Source organism: Lutra lutra, chromosome 3 (assembly GCF_902655055.1).
Source record: "Lutra lutra chromosome 3, mLutLut1.2, whole genome shotgun sequence".
NCBI classification, from domain to species: domain Eukaryota; kingdom Metazoa; phylum Chordata; class Mammalia; order Carnivora; family Mustelidae; genus Lutra; species Lutra lutra.
The window spans coordinates 117601767-117625668 of record NC_062280.1 but is presented as its reverse complement, the minus strand read 5'-3'; the positions used below and the strand labels follow the sequence as shown (position 1 = coordinate 117625668).

Sequence of the window (23902 nt, the reverse complement as noted above, 5' to 3'; positions counted from 1 at the left end):
TTCAACAACATACTTCTTACAGGCATTTCCTCCACATTTATCCAAGCCAGAAAAATAAATTTCCAGTCAAGTAAAGTTATTTTGATATCTTTTTTTTTTTTTAAATTTATTTGACAGAGAGATCACAAGTAGGCAGAGAGGCAGGCAGAGAGAGAGACAGGAGGAGGAGGCAGGCTCCCTGCTGAGCAGAGAGCCCGATGTGGGACTCGATCCCAGGACCCTGAGATCATGACCTGAGCCGAAGGCAGAGGCTTTAACCACTGAGCCACCCAGGCACCCCTATTTTGATATCTTATCAGAGAGAAAAAACATGGGAGAGAGTCAAGGGGGACAGACAGTTGGTTTGTGAAATATGTCAGGAAGGCCTCCCTGCCAAGGAGAAACTTACCTAAGGGTGTGTGTGTGTAGGGGGAGCCCAATTAAAAACATTTTCAGCCCACAGTGGGCTAGGGAAGTATCGGTTACAAATTTCTCTATTCTCCTAAACTCTTGGAAAATTACAGAACTGAAATGTATTCTCCCAGGTGTGTCTTGTGTGTGTATGAATAGAAAGGAAGGAACTGCAAGACCTATATTCTGCTTTGAATGGAATTATGAAAATAGAAAAGGTATACGTAGAAAAAGTAACATGAACAAATTACTTATTCAAGAAAATTCTAATCATTAATGCAATAAAAAGTATCAAATTAAAATAAAAGAAAGAATATGTCTAGGTGTTCTGAAAAAATATATTCTCTTCTCAAACCCCTATTCCTATAAACACATTTCTTTTTATGACATGCAATCAATATGATTTCACTAGAAGCCTAACTTCTCAGTTTGTAAAGAATAGTAGAAGGCTTCCACAATGCACTCTAGCATACATACATTGTTTTTTTTCATACATTCTGTTTTTTAACATGCAAATTATCGACTCAAGATTATTACTTTGGAAATGTTTTAATTCATACAATCATTATGGGGCATCTATTATCAAACAAATAATTTTTATCAATTATCAAACAAATATATTTTGTGTTATAACAAAATAAGACAAAAAAAGAGGGCTGCCAAAAAATCCAAATAATTTGCTGTTATCTTCTCAACAATGAAATATAGAAAACATCAATGAAATAGTCATTACATATCTATTATAATTGCTTATCCCACTACAGACCTGCAAGATTATAGTTGCTATAGCTCCAGTTAGGTACAATGAAAGACAGTCACAAGCTGTAGCTGTCCATTTGTCACTCCCACCAGTTGGTCTAAAACAACAATAAAAGACAACTTGTTTCGTAATAAAGAGCATAACATATAGAAATATAAAAACACCCCACTATATGTATATATTCATATATATATGAAAAAACTACATACAGTGAGAAATCAATTTAACTTTGTGTTAACATGTCTTTATGCTGTTTTCACAATTTTCTTCCCTATTTTCATATCCTTTTGTTCATTCCTCTATTTACTCAATGGACCATATCATACGCTATATGTATAACTGTTATATGCAGTTATATATATATGCAGCTATGCTAAGAACACTTAAAAAGGTACATTTTAAGTATTTTTTAACATATTATATACATTTTATACATGCTGACTAGATTATAAATTCAGAGAGCAGGGATAATGTATTATGTGTTATGTCTACCATCAGATCTCTAATGCCTAAGACAGTGCCTGGCCCACAGGAGGAACTTCAAAATTATTTAACGTAAATTTAAAAAGAACAGTCCCTTTGCAATAATGATTTCACTGCACATTTTGGAATTTTTTCTAGAATTTAAATCTAATATGAATTGCCACCCATGAACAGCAGACTCATTAATTTATAGAAAATGTATTTTTTAATATTCATGGTAAAAATGCTCAGTAAATATGGACAGATCAATGAAAAGCAGAGTATTCAGCTTCATCATCTATTTTAGTTTACAGAATTGAAACTGAGCGACTTTCTAACCATCAAAACCACCTCCAAAGAATAAGAACTAATACCACTAAAGAGATTACAAGTATCATAAATGCAGGCTCTGAAGGCTCTTCTAGACATGGTTTCTAGATCTGGAGTTTCACTGCAACTGACTCACTGAGTAAATAACCAATCTGGTCACTCTTCTCACGTGTAAACAGTTTATATGAATGAGCCAACAAAATCAACCGTGCATGTAGTTTGACCAAGTAGGATTTAGTAAATGTGCTACATTATTTATTAAGAAGCCCTGTGTTCTTATGAGTTAAGCTTAAATTGTCAGTGACTCCTAAATTGTTTTTATTATGATGATGGTATTCAGATAAAAATCAGTGTCAACATTAAGATTTTCCTATGATCTGTTATGAATTAATGTTTTATAAATATTAACTTTAAAATATATTTTTAAAAATATTTTATTTATTTGTCAGAGAGAGAGTTAGAGCACAAACATGGGGAGTAGTAGGCAGAGGGAAAAGTAGACCCCCACTGAGCAGGGAGCCCAATGTGGGACTTGATCCCAGGACCCTGGGATCATGACCTGAGCCAAAGGGAGACACCTAACCAACTGAGCCACCCAGGTGTCCCTAACTTTTCTAAATGTCTGAAAGGACTTACATCATTTAAAAAAAATCATTGGTCTGTATTCATAAAACTGTACGTTTCAGTTGGGAAAAATGAAAATGGAAATGGATAGTGGTAAAGGTTACACAATATTCTTAATGTATTTAATACCACTAAAATACACACTAAAAATGACAAATTGTATGTTACATATATTTTCCTAAAATGAGAGATTTCTCAGAGGGGTGGTAAAACAGTGATTAGAGCTCCAATTTTCAATTCAGACCTTGTTTATAATCCTAGCTCAAAAGTTAATAGATGCATTACTCTGGATAATTACTTAACCTATTGAAGACTCAATTTCTTTACCAATAAATAACACCTTATCTATAGTTTTAAGGTTTATTATGAAGATTAACTAAAGTAATGTACTAAACTAGTTAAGGTTAACTATTACCAGACTCTTGAAATAATGATACTCCACTGGAGTTCAAAAGCTATTATCTAAGGTGTGTACAGGAACACATTCTCTACATTATTGGATACAATTAAAGGACTGATAGAATTCTGTTCAATTGTTCTGACTGAACCATTCCAGGTAGAAGTGAAAACTAGGTTAAGATTTTTATAGTATGTCAGCCTGAGATTTCCATTCCAGGGCAATAAATTCTTTCAACTGATAGAACAGATTTGTAGATATGGTCCCATAGTCACTATTAGTAATCATGAACAGTGGGAGAGGTACCTGTAAAATTAGAGAAATGTTTTGTACAAACAGGTGGATTATGGTAACTCCTAATATAAGTTCTTCAAGGACATTAAATAAATGGTTTACCAGCAATTAGAACGGAAAGGGGTCATTAGAACAAGTATCCTACTGGGGAGATCAATTTTAATGTCATGTAAGGAAATATAGTGGCTGAACATGCCTCATAAAGAAACAACTTCCTTGGGTGCCTGGGTGGCTCAGTTGGTTAAGTGACTGCCTTCAGCTCAGGTCATGATCCTGGAGTCCAGGGATTGAGTCCCACATTGAGCTCCCTGCTCAGCAGGGAGCCTGCTTCCCTCTCCCCCTCTGCCTGCCTCTCTGCCTACTCATGATCTCTTTCTCTGTCAAATAAATAAATAAATAAAATCTTAATAATAAAAAAAAGAAACAACCTCCTTTGAGAGAGATGCTTAATTTAACAGCACTGAAGTCAGGTTTTGAATATTCATTTATTAGGGGTGGTATACAAAGAACTACTGTCATGATGCCTCTAATATCTTTGAGTTCCAAGTCTAAGATTCTATAAATTCTTTTATTTTTATAAAGTATAATTAACATACAATGTTATATTAGTTTCAATTGTACAACATATTGATTCAATAATTCCATACATTACTCAGTGTTCACCAGGGTGTTTGTCAACCATATAACATTATCATAACATTACTGACTATATTTCCTATGCTGACAACTTTTCATTTCCTTGACTTATTTACTTTATAATGGGAAGTTTGTACCTCCTAATTGCCTATATAAAATTCTATAATTCTTGTTACAAAAAATTAGATTTATTTCCATGGATTTCTCAATGAAAAAAGGTCCCCTAGAAGCAGGAAATTGTCACTTTTGTATTTTTCAAACAGAAATCTGATTATAATAAAAACCCATACTGAGTCTCCTAAGATCTATTATGAACAATTATACATCAACAAATGGGACAAATGGATAAGTTCTTAAAAACACAGAAACTTCTAAGACATAATCAAAAAGAAACAGATAATCTGAACAGACCAAATGGTAGTAATGAAAGTGAAGCAATAATAATAATAATGATAAAAAACCTCCCAACAAACAAAAGTCCAGGACCAGATGGTCTCACAGGTGAATTATACCAAACATTTCGGGAAAAGATAATACTTACCCTGGAACTATTTTAAAAGTTAAAAAGGAAGGAATGTTTCCAAACTCATTCTACAAGGCCAGAATTACCCTGGTACAATGGGGTATCACCTCACACATCTTTATGCATTCATCTGTTGGTTGACAGTGAGCTTGCTTTCACATCTTGGCTATTGTAAATAATGCTGAAATGAACACAGGGGTGTATATGTTTTTTTGAACCAGAGTTTCTGTTTTTTGTTTTGTTTTTGATAAATACCTAGAGGTGGAACTGCTGGATCATATAGTGGTTTTATTTTAAATTTCTGAGGAACCTCTGTAGTGTTTTCCACAGGGACTGCACCACTTTATACTCCAACCAGCAGTGCGCTAGGTTTCCCTTTTTCCTACATCCTCACCAACATTGGTTATTTCTTGTCTTTTTGAGAATAGCTATTGTAACATGTGTGATGTGATATCCTATTGTGGTTTGTCCATCTGTAGGTCTTTTTAGAAAAAATGAACTAAATGAGATGTGAACCATAAAAATCCTAAAAAAGAACACAGGCAGTAATTTCTCTGACATTGGCCATAGCAACATTTTTCTAGGTACACCTCCTGAGGCAAGAGAAACAAAAGCAAAAATACACTACTGGGAATACATCAAAATAAAAAGCTTTTGTGTGGCAAAGGAAACAACCAGCAAAACAAAAAGACAATCTACTGAATGGGAGAAGATATTTGCAAATGATATAGCCAATAAAGTGTTAGCATCCAAAATACATAAAGAACGTATACAACTCAACACCCAAAAAACAAATAATCCAGTTAAAAGTGGGCAGAAGACATGAACAGACATTTCTCCAAAGAAGACATCCAGATGGTCAACAGACATGAAAAGATGGGCAACATTACTAATCTTCAGAGAAATGTAAATCAAAAGCACAATGAGATATCACCTCACACCTGTCAGAATGGCTATAATAAAAACCACAAGCACTTGTGATGAGCACCAGGTGTTGAAATCACTTATTTTGTACACCTGAAACTAATATTACACTGTTAACTACCTAGAACTTGAAAAAAAAACTTTAAAAATAAATGCATAAATAATATATAAAAAACCCCGTAAGAATAGCATGTTGGTGAGAATGTGGAGAAAAAGGAACTTTTGTTGGTACGGTTTTGTTGGAACGGTTGGTAGGAATGCAAACTGGCACAGCTACTGTGGAAAACAGTATGGAGGTTCCTTAATAAATTAAAAATAGAATTATCATAAGATGCAATAATTCCACTACTAGGTACTTACTTGAAGAATCCCAAAAACACTAATTCAAAAAGATATATGCACCCCTATGTTTATGGCAACATTATTTACAATAGCCAAAACATGAAAGTAACCCAAATATCCACTGACAGCTGAATGGATGAAGATTTGGCATACACATACTACGGAATATTACTCAGCCATAAAAAAGAATGAGATCTTGCCACCTGTAACAACAAGGGTAGACCTAGATGATATTATGGTAAGTGAAATAAGTCAGAGAAAGACATACAACATATGATTTCATTTATATGTGGAGTCTAAACAACAAATGGATAAACAAACAGACTCAGATACAGAGAACAAACTGGTAGCTGCCAGAGGGGAGGGGTGAGGGGATATGTATGAAATAGGTGAAGGGGATGAAGAGGTATAATTCTCCAGTTACAAAATAAATAAGACAGAGGCTGTAACAACTTTGTATGGTAACAAATGGTACCAATAACAAATGACTTATTGTGGTGACCATTTTGTAATGTATATAAATATAAAATCACTATATGGTACACCTGAAATGAATCTTGTATAACAATTACGCTTCAATAAAAGTCTGTTTAAACAAACCTAACCACAGTACATTAATACACCTAAAAAAATTCCTTAATATCAACCATTCAGATAGCATTTATGTTTTCCTGAGGTTTCAAAACATTATTTTGAATTTTTTCCCTTACAATTTTCTGTTAAAGAAACTGAATCATTTGTTCTACAGTTTCCATGAATGGATTTAGCTGATGGCATTCCCATGGTGTTTAATATGTTCCTTTGTCCTTTGAGTTTCCTTTAAAATCATAGTTAGGTATGCAGTATTGATCAGATTCAGGTTTCTACTTTTTCAGCAATAGTATTTATAGGCTATGCTGTGTATTTCCATCAGGAAGCACATAATGCCCAATTCTCATTTTGTTATGTTAACAGCCACTGACAATCATTGCCTAGACTACTTATTAGGGTTGTAAAATGGTAAAATTCTAGTGAAATCATTCTTCTTTTGTTATTTGGAATACTTAAAAAGAACAACTTCCCCTTGCCAACTATTTGATTATACTGAGATACAGATAGTATAGGAAAAGCAAGACAAATTTTCGTTTTCCTTATTCACCTGTTTTGGAATAGTGAGATAGTTTCCTAGAATCCTGTGAAGATAACTAATAAGATTTCTTAAGATTTTTTAAGTCACTTTATGAACTTAGGGATTTAAAATATGTCAATCGCTTTACCGCATTACAATTATCCTACTAATGCTAAAGTTCCTTATTTGGTCAGTGGAAGTTTATTCAGACTGGCTACTGAGTCTTTTTGTCATAACCTCAATTTTTTTTTTTTTTAAGATTTTATTTATTTGCCGGAGAGAGAGATAGAGCAAGTGAGTACACACAACCAGGCAGAGAGGCAGGCAGAGGCAGCGAGAGAAGCAGGTTCCCTGCCGGGCAAGGAGCCCGACGCGGGACTTGATCCCAGGACCCCGGGATCATGACCCGAGCCAAAGGCAGCGGCTTAACCCACTGAGCCACCCAGGCGTCCCCTAACCTCAATTTTTTTATAGCTTTGTTTTTTGCTATGACAAGATATTCTAGGTTCATACTGTACAAAATTTCCTGTCCAAGATCTGGAATCAGACAGTGTCCCAAAGAGCTCTAATTTCTTTTATTGGGAAATGGGATTTGGAGACCACAATTCACAAACCAGCACAGGCCATTGCTACTAGGTCCTTCAGACATGCATTTTTGACAATTAAAATACCAAATGAGTTTCTAGATATAATTCTGATTCAAAATCAGGAGTAAAAAGTAAATTAACCTTAATCTTACCATCTTTATTATGTATCAACCATACCAGTTCTCAATATTACATATATAATTATAATTTTGATTTATCCCACAATACTCACAGAGTAGTTTCAGTAACACTACAACCAACTTTGGGATGAATGAAAAAAACAGTTAATTTTTTGGGGGGAGAAGTTATTTTTTTGTCCTTAGGATATATTCTGGTAGGGATATACAGACAGCATTTTATGTTTTAAAGTCATTTGAAAAAAGGGCTCCTAGTTGGCTCAGTCAGTTAAGAGTCCAACTCTCAATTTCAGCTTAGGTCATGATCTCAGGGTTGTGAAATGTTGGTGTGTCAAGCTCTGCGCTGGGTGTGGAACCTGCTTGAGATTCTCTCTATCCCTCTGCCCTGCCGCACTCCCCTTTCCCCAACCCCTCTCTTAAAAAAAAAAAAAGTCATTTGAAGAAGTTTCTCTCTGAGAAACTAGAATTACATTTACCTTACTGATTTTACTAATATGTGTTTATAGGAGATATTTTATGAAATATTTAACATATATAATATTTATATAAAATATTAACATAGTTCCCATGTTAAATCAATACTGTTAACAACTCTCCCCCAGTATCTTATTGGAAATCCTCATTCCTAGTTAATAAGGCAAAAGGCAAACTTATTCAACTTTCCATGAATACTTTACTTTGTATCTCCCTACATTATTTTTGAAACTGTGCCATATCTACTTTCCATTCTATACTGGTTCCCTAACAATGACCATTTTAGTCTCTGTTCTTTAGGTAAAAATAAATGTAACACTCACCACCAGTTCTTATGTCAAACTCTCTCGCTTACAGTGGATTAAATAAAGTTTGTTCTCTTATAGTGGTTCCTAGTTTGTCTGTAATCTTTATACCTAAAGGTCAGTTTGGGTGAATATAAAACCCATACCTTGCCATTTTCTTTTAGTATTTAAAAAAATGTTTCTCCAGTGGAATGCCATCTGACATTAAGGTTTGATCTTCTTTCTCTAATAAATTAATAATTTTACTAATCTCTGAGTGTCAGCTTTCCTGAATTAATTTTCCAAGACATGCAGTGTGCTCTTTTATTGTAGTTCTAAGTAATCTTTTATTTTGGGAACACTTTCTTGAATCGTAGTTTTTAGCATTTATTTTGTTCTATTTCTTTTAATTTTCTTCTTTGAGATTCCTATTACACATTTGTTGAGGCTTTTCTTAATTTATTTTAGAGATCTTTTGTTTTAAATCTTTTGGATTTTTGTTCTTTTTAATTTTAAAACTTTGTCCTTTCTGTCTTCTATTTCTTTATTTGACAGAGAGAGAGAGAGAGGGGGGTGGGGAGGGGCAGGCAGAGGGAAAAGGAGAAGCAGGCTTCCTGCTGAGCAGGGAGCCTGGTTTAGGGCTCCATCCCAGGACCTTGGGATCATGACCTGAGCAGAAGGTAGATGTTTAACCAGCTGAACCACCCAGGTACCCCTCTATCTTCTATTTCTCTTAAGGCATTATCTATTGTGTATTTGCTTTTGTGCTTTTTTCTAGTTTAGTCTGTATTTCTGATATGATTTTTAAATTTTATTTCTCTTTCTTGAGTGTTGTCATTTCTCATTTCAAATTTACTTCTTCTGTAATCAATCTTATTTCTGAGTTTTTATAATTTTGTTTTATGTTGTTCTTCAGTGTCTATAATTTTCTAAATTTTAAAGTTCATTTTGAAATTTATAGTTTTATTATTTTGTGAGCATGCCTTTTTGGTGGGTTTCCATTGCCTCTAGGGTTATTATTTGGCTTTTTATTCTTTTTACTTTTAATAGTTTGTATAGAATTTGACTGTAATTCTTTCTTTTGCTCACGTTTTAAGTGAAATAAAATTTCCTGTGCTTGGGTGCCTGGGTGGCTCGGTTGGTTAACCAACTGGCTTCAGCTCAAGTCATGATCCTGGAGTCCCAGGATCAAGTCCCACATCGGCTCCCTTCTCAGTGGGGAGTCTGCTTCTCCCTCTGACCCTCTCCCCTCTCATACTCTCTCTCTCAAATAAATAAATAAAATCTTTAAAAAAAATTTCCTGTGCTTTTAGAAGGAAGAGGTGGATCACAATTGCTTTCTTAGCTTCATGGCTCTAGAATTCTCTGGTTGTTTTCCCCAAATGACAGAAAATATTGCCTCATATTTTGATATCTTGTTCCTCTCCCCTACTTTTGTCTGCATCTTTTCTTTCCTTTGCCCCATTGTCTGACTTGCTAAAATTAGGCTCTATTCCTAACAGTTTCTACTCAGTGTGAGGTCATGGAAGAGAGCATCAGTTTACTTCCAAAGGTTATATGGCTACAGCTCCAGTACCATGAAATTATGGCACATTATGTTTTAGCATTCAGCTCTGAAGAGCATCTTGCATTACTCCCTTCTCAGTCTTGGTTGCTGTTCTCAGACTGGCTTGCATGCTCCAGTGAAATACTACTTTCAGTCAGCCTTCCTTCCTTCCTTCCATACAAATACTGGTAACCAAAAGGGCGCATAAGGGCATGGTATGCCACACCTGTTTGTATCTGGAGGCTTACAGAGGGAAACCTAGTTGCTCACTTTTATTGTAAAGACTGTGCAGTCTTCAGTTTTGCTATCCAAGTTGCTCTGTGTTTACGGTAGAATTCTACTAGACTCAAAAACTAATTCATGCCGGGGCGCCTGGGTGGCTCGTTGGGCTAAAGCCTCTGCCTTCGGCTCAGGTCATGATCCCAGGGCCCTGGGATCAAGCCTCGCTCTCTGCTCAGCAGGGGCCTGCTCCCCCCTCTCTCTGCCTACTTGTGATCTCTGTCAAATAAATAAATAAAATCTTAAAAAAAAAAAAAACTAATTCATGCCACTTTCCCAGAATCTTTTTTTTTTTTTTTTTAAGATTTTTATTTATTTATTTGACAGAGAGAGACACAGTGAGAGAAGGAACACAAGCGGGGGGAACGTGAGAGGGAGGCTTCCTGCCAAGCAGGGAGTCTGATCTGATGCAGGGCTGGATCCCAGGACCCTGGGATCATGACCTGAGCCAAAGGCAGATGCTTAACAACTGAGCCACCCAGGTGCCCCACTTTCCCAAAATCTTAATTCATTTTTTGGTTAATTTACATATTTTTGGCTTTCCATGCAATGCTAAGCTTATGAAATACGTATTATTTCTATCTGCCTATGTCCCTCAAATTTTTAAATATTTAACACTTTGAATTCTATCTAGATACCAATCATACTGACCTATCTTCATTCCTTAGTACCACTAAAATTTATGTGCTCCAAATTTTTATCTTTCCCTTCTCTTAAAACCTCAAAATTAACTAGATTTATGAAATTTCAGAATGTTAGTAATATGAAAACTGACAAGAACATATCCCAAACCAAAAAGATATACAATTATTCAATAGATGAATGGATAAAGAAGATGTGGTATATATACACAATGGAATACTATGCAGCCATCAAAAGAAATGAAATCTTGCCATTCGCGACGACGTGGATGGAACTAGAGGGTATCATGCTTAGCGAAATAAGTCAATCGGAGAAAGACAACTATCATATGATCTCCCTGATATGAGGAAGTAGAGAGGCAACATGGGGGGTTAAGGGGGTAGAAGAAGAGTAAATGAAACAAGATGGGATTGGGAGGGAGACAAACCATAGTGACTCTTAATCTCACAAAACAAACTGAGGGTTGATGGGGGGAGGGGGGTTGGGGGGGTGGGGTTATGGACATTGGGGAGGGTATGTGCTATGGTCAGTGCTGTGAAATGTGTAAACCTGGTGATTCACAGACTTGTACCCCTGGGGATAAAAATATATGTTTAAAAAATAAATAAATAAATTAATTAATTAAAAAAACAATTATTCAATAGTGAGAAAATTTATTCAGTGAATAACTACCTTATGTCAACAAGAGAGCATTCCAAAGATAATCTTCCCATTGTCCTTAGGTTTTCTTGAAGTTCTCGTAAACACGTAATATTCACGACTAGTTCAACACCCACATCATACAGCAAGACCTATGAAAGCAATAACTTTGAGTCTGTGGAAAGACAATATTTCAAAATATATTTTGCCACTGAATAACATAATAAAAATGAGACTAAAAAATTTCAGGATAAAAATATTGAATGCATTCACCTTCAGTTACTATTTTTAACTCTTCATTTACCTCTACCAGTGTGTCTGTAACCATTCTGATGATCTGGCCTCTTCGCCACTGATTTTTATCAGGGACCTTAACAGCACAGTGCATATCGTTTTCCCATTTAATAGGTTCCCACTTTGAGTTTTCATAAGCAGCTATCATCTTTTCTTCTAAACTATATAAAGAAAACAATTTAACTTTTAAAACTTTTCTTACAACATATAATGCTCCAACCACATGCTTCTATTGTCCCTCCTTGCCCAAACTGGGTATTTTGTTCTTCCTTGAATACCCAAGTATATTTCCACTGCAGGATCTTTGAACTAGCTCTTCCCTCTGCCTGAGATTATTTTCCCCCAGATAGCCTCATGGTTTACTTACTCCCTTTCTTCAGGATCCATTACAATGTCAACTGTCTTCTTGAGGTCCTTCCTGATTATCCAGAATTGCCTTCCTCCCCAACTGCTTTTTCTCTATTGTCTTTATCATCATCTGCTACATTAACTATTTTATTTGTCCACTATCTTTCCCTCTACTAGAATTTAAGCTCCAAGACAGCAAAGACATGTAAATATTTTTACCACCATATCCCCAACACCTATAATACTGGTTGTGCCCAATTAGGTATTCATAGAATGACTAATTCTAATACAGTGAAAATAACTAGTAAAGATACTACTTGTATACTTTTAACTAGCTTTAAAATAACTATTTAGCTGAAATAATTTTGTTTTTAAAATTCCACATTTATGATTTCTAGATCTTTGAAACAAAATATAGGGAAAAGCCCATAGGTAATATGTTTTCCTTATATACCTATTAAGTAAGTTTTCTGTTAATAACCACTGAACATAAATCTTCTCAGGAGATATCACATTACAGATATGTACAGGCAGTTCCTTATTATAAAGTGATGGGAGATTCTCATTAGGTAGAGATTTTACAGACATAGGATTTAAGCTGTTTACTTCATTTGAAATAATTTCTTCTGGAGAAGGATCCCATACTTCAATATGCTTTTTGCAATTATCCTTGAGGGTATATCTGGAAAATAATAAAACCCATTAGCAAAAAGAGCAGCTAAGAAAATATTTATATTTGTATTTGTTTAGATCTAGTGATGAACAAATTTTAACTATTATTCACTGTTTCCCAGTTTTGATATTAACAGCAGTTTGAGTCTTTTTTTTTAAGATTTTATTTATTTATTTGACAGAGAGAGATCACAAGTAGGCAGAGAGGTCAGGCAGAAAGAGAAGGGGAAGCAGGCTCCCTGCTGAGCAGAGAGCCCGATGTGGGACTCTATCCCAGGACCCTGAGATCATGACCTGAGCCAAAGGCAGAGGTTCAATCCACTGAACCACCCAGGTGCCCCTGAGTCTTTTTTAAAAAAAGGATTAAATACTACCAATGTAAGACTAAATCCCCCAAAAGCCAAATTTTCTATTTTAAAAACAGTTTAAAATACCAAGTTTACTTATAATTTCATCATTTCCCATTGATATTTTGTACTCACAAAGAATATAAGAATTATTCATAATTTTTCACAAAATCTGGCATTTCAAATGGTGGTTCATATATAGATAAAAAGTGTAATAAGAAAGTATTTTGTGATGACTCTGAATTTTGTAACGTTTGTAGTATTTGTCAACTTTTGAAAATCTGTTATTTGTTGGGATTTCTTTTATCAGTCTATGTAAATATTACTTTTGCTTATTTAGTTCTATAGTTAAAACTCTGTATTCCTTTTCTTAAAGGGAGGCTCTTCAGGTTCACCCATGAAACCTGGATTTGCCCTTGCTGAGCGCAAAAGTGGCACCATTCGGAAGTGAGTAAACATGCCCGGACTCTTCTTACCCCTTGTGTAGCCTCATCCATTTCCTTAGCTGCTGCTGTACCTGCTTCCCACTCTTTTATCATGTGCTTCTGCTACTACGCAAATAAACAACTACAGTGTGTGACTGACAGTCCTCTGGACACTGCACAGTTGTTTGCCACTTGAAGTTATCCCCCTTTGCTTTAACATGCCTCTGCTTTAACATGCCAAAAACACCTCAAGCACATGTTCAAAGCCATCACACCCATTTCCCCCTGCAAACCTGCTCCACTCTACTGTTCCTTGTTCTCCAGGAACAGTATCCCCAGATATTAGGTGGTTATGGTTATTAGTTCTGAAAGTCAATCTTGACTCCTCCTCTTCCTTACCTACAATCAGTAGCAAGGTCTTGTAATAGTCACTTCCATCATGTTTCATCATCTACCCATTTTCTATCACCAAGTAACTATTACTTCAATAGCCTACAGTACTCACTTACAGCCCAACACTTTATTTTTAAGACTTGCAGTCAGAGGGGGATTTCTAAAACCCAAATCTCCTCCCAGTCCTCTGCTTAAAATCAGTCAATAGCCGCTAATCCTCCTTCCTGAAGTGATAAAGTTCAAACACACAGAAGTGTTTGAAAAGTAGTTTTCCTTCTTAGTAATCAAGGTTCTGTAATTATCTGGTCTGTACATTTCTCTCCAGCTCGATCTCTTGTTTTATATGCCACTATTACCTTTATTCCTGTCTACCAGCTGTGTGAGTGTACTAACAATACCTACACGCATCCATCACATTTTCCCTGTGTATAGGCTTTCACTCCCAGCTGTACCACAGAATTCAGTTTAAGTGAAATCTCCAGTGGTAAACCCTCTAGCAATCCCATAATACTGTGACTACCCTTAACAGAGTCCTTATCATAATGAAAGGTAAGCTTGACCATCTCTCCTTCCTACTACATACTCTAAGCTCCTTGAAGGCACAAACCATCCTTATTCATCATTGGGTATACCATTTGCTACAATGTAACATGTAGGCCTATAAATATCTCTTACTTATATAACCAAACAATGGGAACGGAAAACTAGCTAATGGACTTCTAAAAAATTTTTTGTAAAGATTTTATTTATTTGACAGAGAGAAAGAGAGCACAAGTAGGCAGAGCAGCAGGCAGAGGGAGAGGGAGAAACAGGCTCTCTGAGGAGCAGGGAGCCCAATGTGGGACTTAAATGACTGAGCCACCCAGGCGCCCGCTAATGGACTTTTTAAAAACAACTTTATTGAGGTAGATTTTCTACCAAAAAAGTTCACCCATTTCAAGTATATAGTTCAATGATATTTAGTTAACTTTACCAAATGGTGTAACCATAAGTCAGTTTTACAACATTCTCACCGCTCCCCAGAAAGATCCCCTTTGTCCATTTACCATGAATCCTCCTCACTCATAGCCCCAGGAACCTCCTAATACATTTTTTGTACTATAGACTTGCCTTTTCTGGGCATACGATATAGATGGAATCATATAATATATAATCTCTTGTGTCTGACTTCTTTTATATAGCTTAAAATTTGAGGCTTTTCCATGATGTAGATGTGTCAGTAATTTGTTACTTTTTGTGGCTAAATAGTATTCCATTATATGAACATATAGTATTTTCTCTATTCACCACTCACCACTCAATTTACAGAATTTCCAATTTTGGGCTATTCTGAATAATGCTATGAATATTTGCTCATAAATCTGTGTATGAACATATGTTGTCATTTCTCCTGGATAGATACATAGGAGTGGAATTGTTGGGTTGTGTGATAATTTTATGAGTAACTTTTTGAGAAACTTACAAACCGTTTTCCAAACAGGCTATATCACTTACATCTATGACAGCAATGAAGGTTACTCCACATCCTCACCAACATCTGTAATTGTCTTATTTAATAGCTATTCTAGTGGGTGAGAAATGGTATCTCATCGTGGTTTTAATTTGCATTTCCCTAATGACTAATAATGTTAAGCATATTTTCATGCACTTACTAGCCAATTATACACTTTCTTTGGTAAATGTCTGCTTATATCTTGTGCCCATCTTTTGGGCTGCTGAATTACTTGTTATCTTAAGTTGTAGAAGTTCTATGAATTCCAGATACAAATTTTTTATGGGCATGTCTGGCAAATATTTTCTCTCACTCTGTTATTTGTCTTGACAGTATCTTTCAATGTACACTAGTTTTGAATTTTGATGAGGATCAACTCACTAATTTTCTTTTATGAATTGTGCTTCTGGTGTCATATCTAAGAAATCTTTGCCCAATCTACAGTCCTAAAGATTTCCTCCTGTTTTCTCCTAGAAGTTTTGTTTAAGCTCTTAAGAGTATAATCCCTTTTGAGTGAGCTTTGTGTATGGTGTGAGATAAGGGCTATGTTCATCTTTTTTTGCTAGTGGATATCCAATTGTCATAGCACCATTTTTGAACAGACTATCGTTTTTTCAATGAACTGCCTTTGTGCCTTTGTTTAAAAAGTGAATTAATTATAAATATAAGGATTTATTTCTCAACTGTCAATTCTATTTATTCTTCTATATGTCTATCTTTATGTTAGTACCACACCGTCTTCGTAGTTGTAGTTTTGTTTTGTTTTGAAGATTTATTTATTTGACAGATCACAAGTAGGCAGAGAGGCAGGCAGGGTGGGGGGGGGGATGCAGGCTTCCTGCTGAGCAGAGAGCCCGAGGCGGGGCTCAATCCCAGGACTGAGATCATGACCTGAGCTGAAGGAAGAGGCTTTAACCCACTGAGCCACCCAGGCGCCCCATTAGTTGTAGTTTTATATTAAATTCTGACTCTAGGAAGTGGAAGTCCTCCAACTTTGTCTTTGTCTTCAAAATGGTTCTATTTATGCATTTTGCATTTTTATATGAAATTTGAGACCCCATCAATTTCTGCAGAAAGGTCTGCTGGAACTTTCACATAGCTTGAGTTGAATCTATAGCTAACAAACTTAAAATTTTAAAAAATGAGGTGATATTCACATAACATAAAAGTATTTTAAAGTGAACAATCCAGTAGCAATTAGTACATTCACAGTGTTGCACAACAATTACACCTCTATCTAGTTCCAAAACATTTTTATCACTCCAAAATAAAATCTCCCTAAAGCAGTTTCTACCCATAATCCTCTCTTCTCAACTCCTATTAACCACCAATCAACGTTCCATCTCTGTGGATTTAACTATTCTGGATATTTCATATAAATGGAATCATACTCTCACCTTTTGTGTCTGGCTTATTTCACTTAGCATAAAGTTTTCAAGATGTATCAATTTTATATCAAAGTTTAATTCCTTTATTTTGGGGGGAGGGAGGGACAAAGGGAGAAGGAGAGAAAGAATCTTAAGCAGGCACCATGCCCAGGAAAGAGCCCAACTCAGGGCTCAGTCTCATAACCCTGAGATCATGACTTGAGCCAAAATCAAGAGTTAGACACCTAAGACTGAGCTACCCAGGAACCCCCAAATTTAATTACTTTTTAAAGGCTGAATAATATTCCACTGTATGTCTATCTACCACAATTTTTTTATCCAACTGTTGATAGACAAACAGGATGGTTCCACCTATGAATATATATGTACACATATTTGAGTACCTGTTCTCAATTCTTTTGGGAATATATCCAAGAAATGAAATTTCTGGGTCATGTTTAAGTTTTTAAGGAATCTTCAAGCTGTTTTCCACAGTGCTTCACTATTTATATTCCTCTCTCCACATATTCACCAACACATTTTTTTTAAATTACAGCCATCTTGGTCTATGTGAAGTGGTACATTAATAGACTTTTAAAAAATAAATGTTACTAATTTTTTAAAAGATTTTATTTATTTATTTGACAGAGATCACAAGTAGGCAAAGAGGCAGGCAGAGAGAGTGAGAGGGAAGCAGGCTCCCTGCCGAGCAGAGGGCCCAATGTGGGCCCAGGACCCTGAGATCATGACCTGAGCCAAAGGCAGCGGTTTAAACCACTGAGCCACCCAGGCGCCCAATGTTACTAATTTTTCAGAAAGTAATATATTCTCATGGTTCGAAATTTAAAATTTTGAGTTTTATGACTCTTTCCAGAGAAACAGTACGTATACATGTATTTAGTCTTTTTTGGTTAAAAAACTAAACATCCATCATTGATTATATGCCCAAATCTGGTATCTAATAAAATTAATGTTAACTGGAAAAAACTTAGTTAAAACTATATGACCCTGATTTTTTAAAAAAAGGTTTGGTTAAGGAGGAGGAGTCAAGATGGCGGAGAAGTAGCAGGCTGAGACTATTTCAGGTAGCGGGAGATCAGCTAGATAGCTTATCTAAAGATTGCAAACACCTCCAAATCCAACGGGAGATCGAAGAGAAGAAGAACAGCAATTCTAGAAACAGAAAATCAACCACTTTCTGAAAGGTAGGACTGGAGAAGTGACTCCAAAGCGACGGGAAGATAGACCGCGGGGGGAGGGGCTGGCTCCCGGCGAGCGGCGGAGCAACGGAGCACAAAATCAGAACTTTTAAAAGTCTGATCTGCTGAGGGACATCACTCCAGAGGCTTAACCGGGGTGAAGCCCACGCGGGGTCAGCGTGGCCTCAGGTCCTGCAGGGTCACAGAAGGATCGGGGGGTCACAGAAGGATCGGGGGTGTCTGAGTGTCACAGAGCTTACAGGTATTAGAATGGGGAAGCCGGCTACAGAGACAGAGCCGAGGAGTGAGCTCTAAACTCGGGGTTACCTTGAACCCGTCGCAGGCTCGGTGAGCTCGGAGCGCGGCCGGAGGCCAGGGTGACGGGAGTAATTGGGCGCTGTTCTCTGAGGGTGCACTGAGGAGTGGGGCCCCGTGCTCTCGGCTCCTCCGGGCCAGAGACTGGGAGGCCGCCATCTTCATGCCTGTCCTCCGGAACTCTACGGAAAGCGCTCAGGGAACAAAAGCTCCCTAAAGCAAACCCGAGCAGATTACTCAGCCCGGCCCCTGGTAAGGGTGGTGCAACTCCGCCGGGGGCAAAGACACTTGAGAATCACTACAACAGGCCCCTCCCCCAGAAGATCAACAAGAAATCCAGCCAGGACCAAGTTCACCTACCAAGGAGTGCAGTTTCAATACCAAGGAGAGCAGTGGAATTCCAGAGGAGGAGAAAGCAAAGCAGGGAGCTCATGGCTTTCTCCCCATGATTCTTTAGCCTTGCAGTTAATTTTTTTCTTTTTCAATTTTTTTTCTCTTCTTCTGCTAAAGTTTTTTTAACTTTTACCCTTTTCTTTTTTAACGTTTTTTAACTAGTTTATCTAATATACATATATATTTTTCCTTTTTATATTTTTTCTTTATACGTTTTCTTCTTTTGTTTCATTTTTTTTTTTCTTTCTGAACCTCTTTTTATCCCCTTTCTCTCCCCTCACAATTTGGGATCTCTTCTGATTTGGTTAAAGCATATTTTCCTGGGGTTGTTGCCACCCTTTTAGTATTTTACCTGCTCCTTCATATACTCTTATCTGGACAAAATGACAAGGCAGAAAAATTCACCACAAAAAAAAGAACAAGAGGCAGTACCAAAGGCGAGGGACCTAATCAATACAGACATTAGTAATATGTCAGATCTAGAGTTCAGAATGAGGATTCTCAAGGTTCTAGCTGGGCTCGAAAAAGGCATGGAAGATATTAGAAAAACCCTATCGTGAGATATAAGAGCCCTTTCTGGAGAAATAAAAGAGCTAAAATCTAACCAAGTTGAAATAAAAAAAGCTAATAATGAGGTGCAATCTAAAATGGAGTCTCTCACTGCTAGGATAAATGTGGCAGAAGAAAGAATTAGCGATATAGAAGACCAAGTGACAGAGAATAAAGAAGCTGAGCAAAAGAGGGACAAACAGCTACTGGACCATGAGAGGAGAATTCGAGAGATAAGTGACACCATAAGACGAAACAACATTAGAATAATTGGGATTCCAGAAGAAGAAGAAAGAGAGAGGGGAGCAGAAGGTATATTGGAGAGAATTTCCCCAATATGGCAAAGGGAACAAGCATCAAAATCCAGGAGGTTCAGAGAACCCCCCTCAAAATCAACAAGAATAGGTCCACACCCCGTCACCTAATAGTAAAATTTACAAGTCTTAGTGACAGAGAGAAAATCCTGAAAGCAGCCCGGGAAAAGAAGTCTGTAACATACAATGGTAAAAATATTAGATTGGCAGCAGACTTATCCACAGAGACCTGGCAGGCCAGAAAGAGCTGGCATGATATATTCAGAGCAGTAAACGAGAAAAACATGCAGCCAAGAATACTATATCCAGCTAGGCTATCACTGAAAATAGAAGGAGAGATTAAAAGCTTCCAGGACAGGGGCGCCTGGGTGGCTCAGTGGGTTGAAGCTCTGCTTTCAACTCAGGTCATGATCTCAGGGTCCTGGGATCGAGTCCCGCATCAGGCTCTCTGCTCAGCGGGGAGCCTGCTTCCCTCTCTCTCTCCACCTGCCTCTCTGCCTATCTGTGATCTCTGTCAAATAAATAAATAAAATCTTAAAAAAAAAAAAAAGCTTCCAGGACAAACAAAAACTGAAAGAATTTGCAAACACCAAACCAGCTCTACAGGAAATATTGAAAGGGGTCCTCTAAGCAAAGAGAGACCCTAAAAGTAGTAGATCAGAGAGGAACAGAGACAATATACAATAACAGTCACCTTACAGGCAATACAATGGCACTAAATTCATATCTCTCAATAGTTACCCTGAATGTTAATGGGCTAAATGCCCCAATCAAAAGACACAGGGTATCAGAATGGATAAAAAAACAAAACCCATCTATATGTTGCCTACAAGAAACTCATTTTAAACCCGAAGACACCTCCAGGTTTAAAGTGAGGGGGTGGAAAAGAATTTACCATGCTAATGGACATCAGAAGAAAGCAGGAGTGGCAATCCTTTAGATTTTAAGCCAATTAGATCAGATCAATTAGATTTTAAGCCAAAGACTATAATAAGAGATGAGGAAGGACACTATATCATACTCAAAGGATCTGTCCAACAAGAAGATCTAACAATTTTAAATATCTATGCCCCTAATGTGGGAGCAGCCAACTATATAAACCAATTAATAACAAAATCAAAGAAACATATCAACAATAATACAATAATCGTAGGGGACTTTAACACTCCCCTCACTGAAATGGACAGATCATCCAAGCAAAAGATCAACAAGGAAATAAAGGCCTTAAATCACACACTGGACCAGATGGACATCACAGACATATTCAGAACATTCCATCCCAAAGCAACAGAATACACATTCTTCTCTAGTGCACATGGAGCATTCTCCAGAAGATATCACATCCTCGGTCCTGAATCAGGTCTCAACCGGTATCAAAAGATTGGGATCATTCCCTGCATATTTTCAGACCACAATGCTCTGAAGCTAGAACTCAATCACAAGAGGAAATTTGGAAAGAACCCAAATACATGGAGACTAAACAGCATCCTTCTAAAGAATGAATGGGTCAACCAGGAAATTAAGAATTGAAAAAATTCACGGAAACAAATGATAATGAAAACACAACGGTTCAAAATCTGTGGAACACAGCAAAGGCAGTCCTGAGAGGAAAATATATAGGGATACAAGCCTTTCTCAAGAAACAAGAAAGGTCTCAAATACACAACCTAACCCTACACCTAAAGGAGCTGGAGAAAGAACAAGAAAGAAACCCTAAACCCAGCAGGAGAAGAGAAATCATAAAGATCAGAGCAGAAATCAATGAAATAGAAACCAAAAAAACAATAGAACAAATCAACAAAACCAGGAGCTTGTTCGGTGAATGAATTAATAAGATTGATAAACCCCTGGCCAGACTTCTCAAAAAGAAAAGAGAAAGGACCCAAATAAATAAAATCATGAATGAAAGAGGAGAGATCACAACCAACACCATAGAAATACAAACAATTTTAAGAACATATTATGAGCAACTATATGCCAGCAAATTTGACAATCTGGAAGGAATGGATGCATTCCTAGAGACATATAAACTACCAAAACCGGACCAGGAAGAAACAGAAAACCTGAACAGACCCATAACCAGTAAGGAGATTGAAGCAGTCATCAAAAATCTCCCAATAAACAAGAGCCCAGGGCCAGGTGGCTTCCCAGGGGAATTCTACCAAACATTTAAAGAAGAACTAATTCCTATTCTCCTGAAACTGTTCCAAAAAATAGAAATGGAAGGAAAACTGCCAAACTCATTTTATGAGGCCAGCATCACCTTGGCCCCAAAACCAGACAAGGATCCCATCAAAAAAGAGAATTACAGACGAATATCCTTGACGAACACAGTTGAGAAAATTCTCACCAAAATACTAGCCAATAGGATCCAACAGTACATTAAAAGGATGATTCACCACGACCAAGTGGGATTTTTTCCAGGGCTGCAAGGTTGGTTCAACATCCGCAAATCAATCAATGTGATACAACACGTTAATAAAGAAAGAACAAGAACCATATGATACTCTCAGTAGTTGCTGAAAAAGCATTTGACAAAGTACACCATCCTTTCCTAATCAAAACTCTTCAAAGTGTAGGGACAGAGGGCACATACCTCAATATTATCAAAGCCATCTATGAAAAACCCACCGCAAATATCATTCTCAATGGAGAAAAACTGAGAGCTTTGCCGCTAAGGTCAGGAACATGGCAGGGATGTCCGTTATCACCACTGCTATTCAACATAGTACTAGAAGTCCTAGCCCCAGCAATCAGACAACAAAAAGAAATCAAAGGTATCCAAATCAGCAAAGAAGAAGTCAAACTCTCACTCTTTGCAGATGATATGATACTATATGTGGAAAACCCAAAAGACTCCACTCCAAATCTGCTAGAACTTGTACAGCAATTCAGTAAAGTGTCAGGATATAAAATCAATGCACAGAAATCAGTTGCATTTCTATACAACAACAACAAGACAGAAGAAAGAGAAACTAAAGAGTCAATCCCATTTACAATTGCACCCAAAACCGTAAGATACCTAGGAATAAACCTAACCAGAGAGGCAAAGAATCTGTACTCAGAAAACTAAAAGTACTCATGAAAGAGACTGAGGAAGACACAAAGAAATGGAAAAATGTTCCATTCTCATGGACTGTTAGAACAAATTTTGTGAAAATGTCTATGCTACCTAAAGCAATCTACACATTTAAGGCATTACCTATCAAAATCCCATCCATTCTTTTCAAAGAAATGGAACAGATAATCCTAAAATTTATATGGAACCAGAAAAGACCTCGAATAGCCAGAGGAATGTTGAAAAAGAAAGCCAAAGTTGGTGGCATCACAATTCCGGACTTCAAGCTCTATGACAAAGCTGTCTTCATCAAGACAGCATGGTACTGGCACAAATATAGACACATAGATCAATGGAACAGAATAGAGAGCCCAGAAATAGACCCTCAACTCTATGGTCAACTCATCTTCGACAAAGCAGGAAAGAATGTCCAATGGAAAAAAGACAGCCTCTTCAATAAATGCTATTGGGAAAATTGGACAGCCACATGCAGAAAAATGAAATTGGATCATTTCCTTACACCACACATGAAAATAGACTCTAAATGGATGAAGGACCTCAATGTGAGAAAGGAATCCATCAAAATCCTTGAGGAGAACACAGGCAGCAACCTCTTCGACCTCAGCCGCAGCAACTTCTTCCTAGGAACATCGCCAAAGACAACAGAAGCAAGGGCAAAAATGAACTATTGGGATTTTATCAAGATCAAAAGCTTTTCACAGCAAAGGAAACAGTTAACAAAACCAAAAGACAACTGACAGAATGAGAGAAGATATTTGCAAACGACATATCAGATGAAGGGCTAGTGTCCAAAATCTATAAAGAACTTAGCCAACTCAACACCCAAAGAACAAATAATCCAATCAAGAAATGGGCAGAGGGGGCACCTGGGTGGCTCAGTGGGTTAAGCCGCTGCCTTCGGCTTGGGTCTTGGTCTCGGGGTCCTGGGATCGAGTCCCGCATCAGGCTCTCTGCTCAGCAAGAAGCCTGCTTCCCTCTCTCTCTCTCTCTGCCTGCCTCTCCGTCTACTTGTGATCTCTCTCTCTCTGTCAAATAAAAAAAAAAAAAAAGAAACGGGCAGAGGACATGAACAGACATTTCTGCAAAGAAGACATCCAGATGGCCAACAGACACATGAAAAAGTGCTCCATATCACTCGGCATCAGGGAAATACAAATCAAAACCACAATGAGATATCACCTCACACCAGTCAGAATGGCTAAAATTAACAAGTCAGGAAATGACAGATGCTGGCGAGGATGCGGAGAAAGGGGAACCCTCCTACACTGTTGATGGGAATGCAAGCTGGTACAACCACTCTGGAAAACAGCATGGAGGTTCCTCAAAATGTTGAAAAT

At 37.1% G+C, this 23902-nt stretch overlaps 1 protein-coding gene across 1 annotated transcript in view; it reads right to left on the bottom strand.

Moving 5' to 3' along the window:
* The window catches only part of RNF17 (ring finger protein 17), a 154793-nt gene that overhangs the window by 49520 nt on the left and 81371 nt on the right, over window positions 1-23902 (bottom strand). Inside the window, exons 20-23 of the mRNA XM_047722828.1 lie at window positions 12475-12702; window positions 11683-11833; window positions 11412-11530; window positions 1157-1247 (exon numbers count right to left, since the gene is read on the bottom strand). Of these exons, the coding sequence (XP_047578784.1) occupies window positions 1157-1247; window positions 11412-11530; window positions 11683-11833; window positions 12475-12702 (589 nt within the window). The remainder of the gene's footprint in view (window positions 1-1156; window positions 1248-11411; window positions 11531-11682; window positions 11834-12474; window positions 12703-23902) is intronic.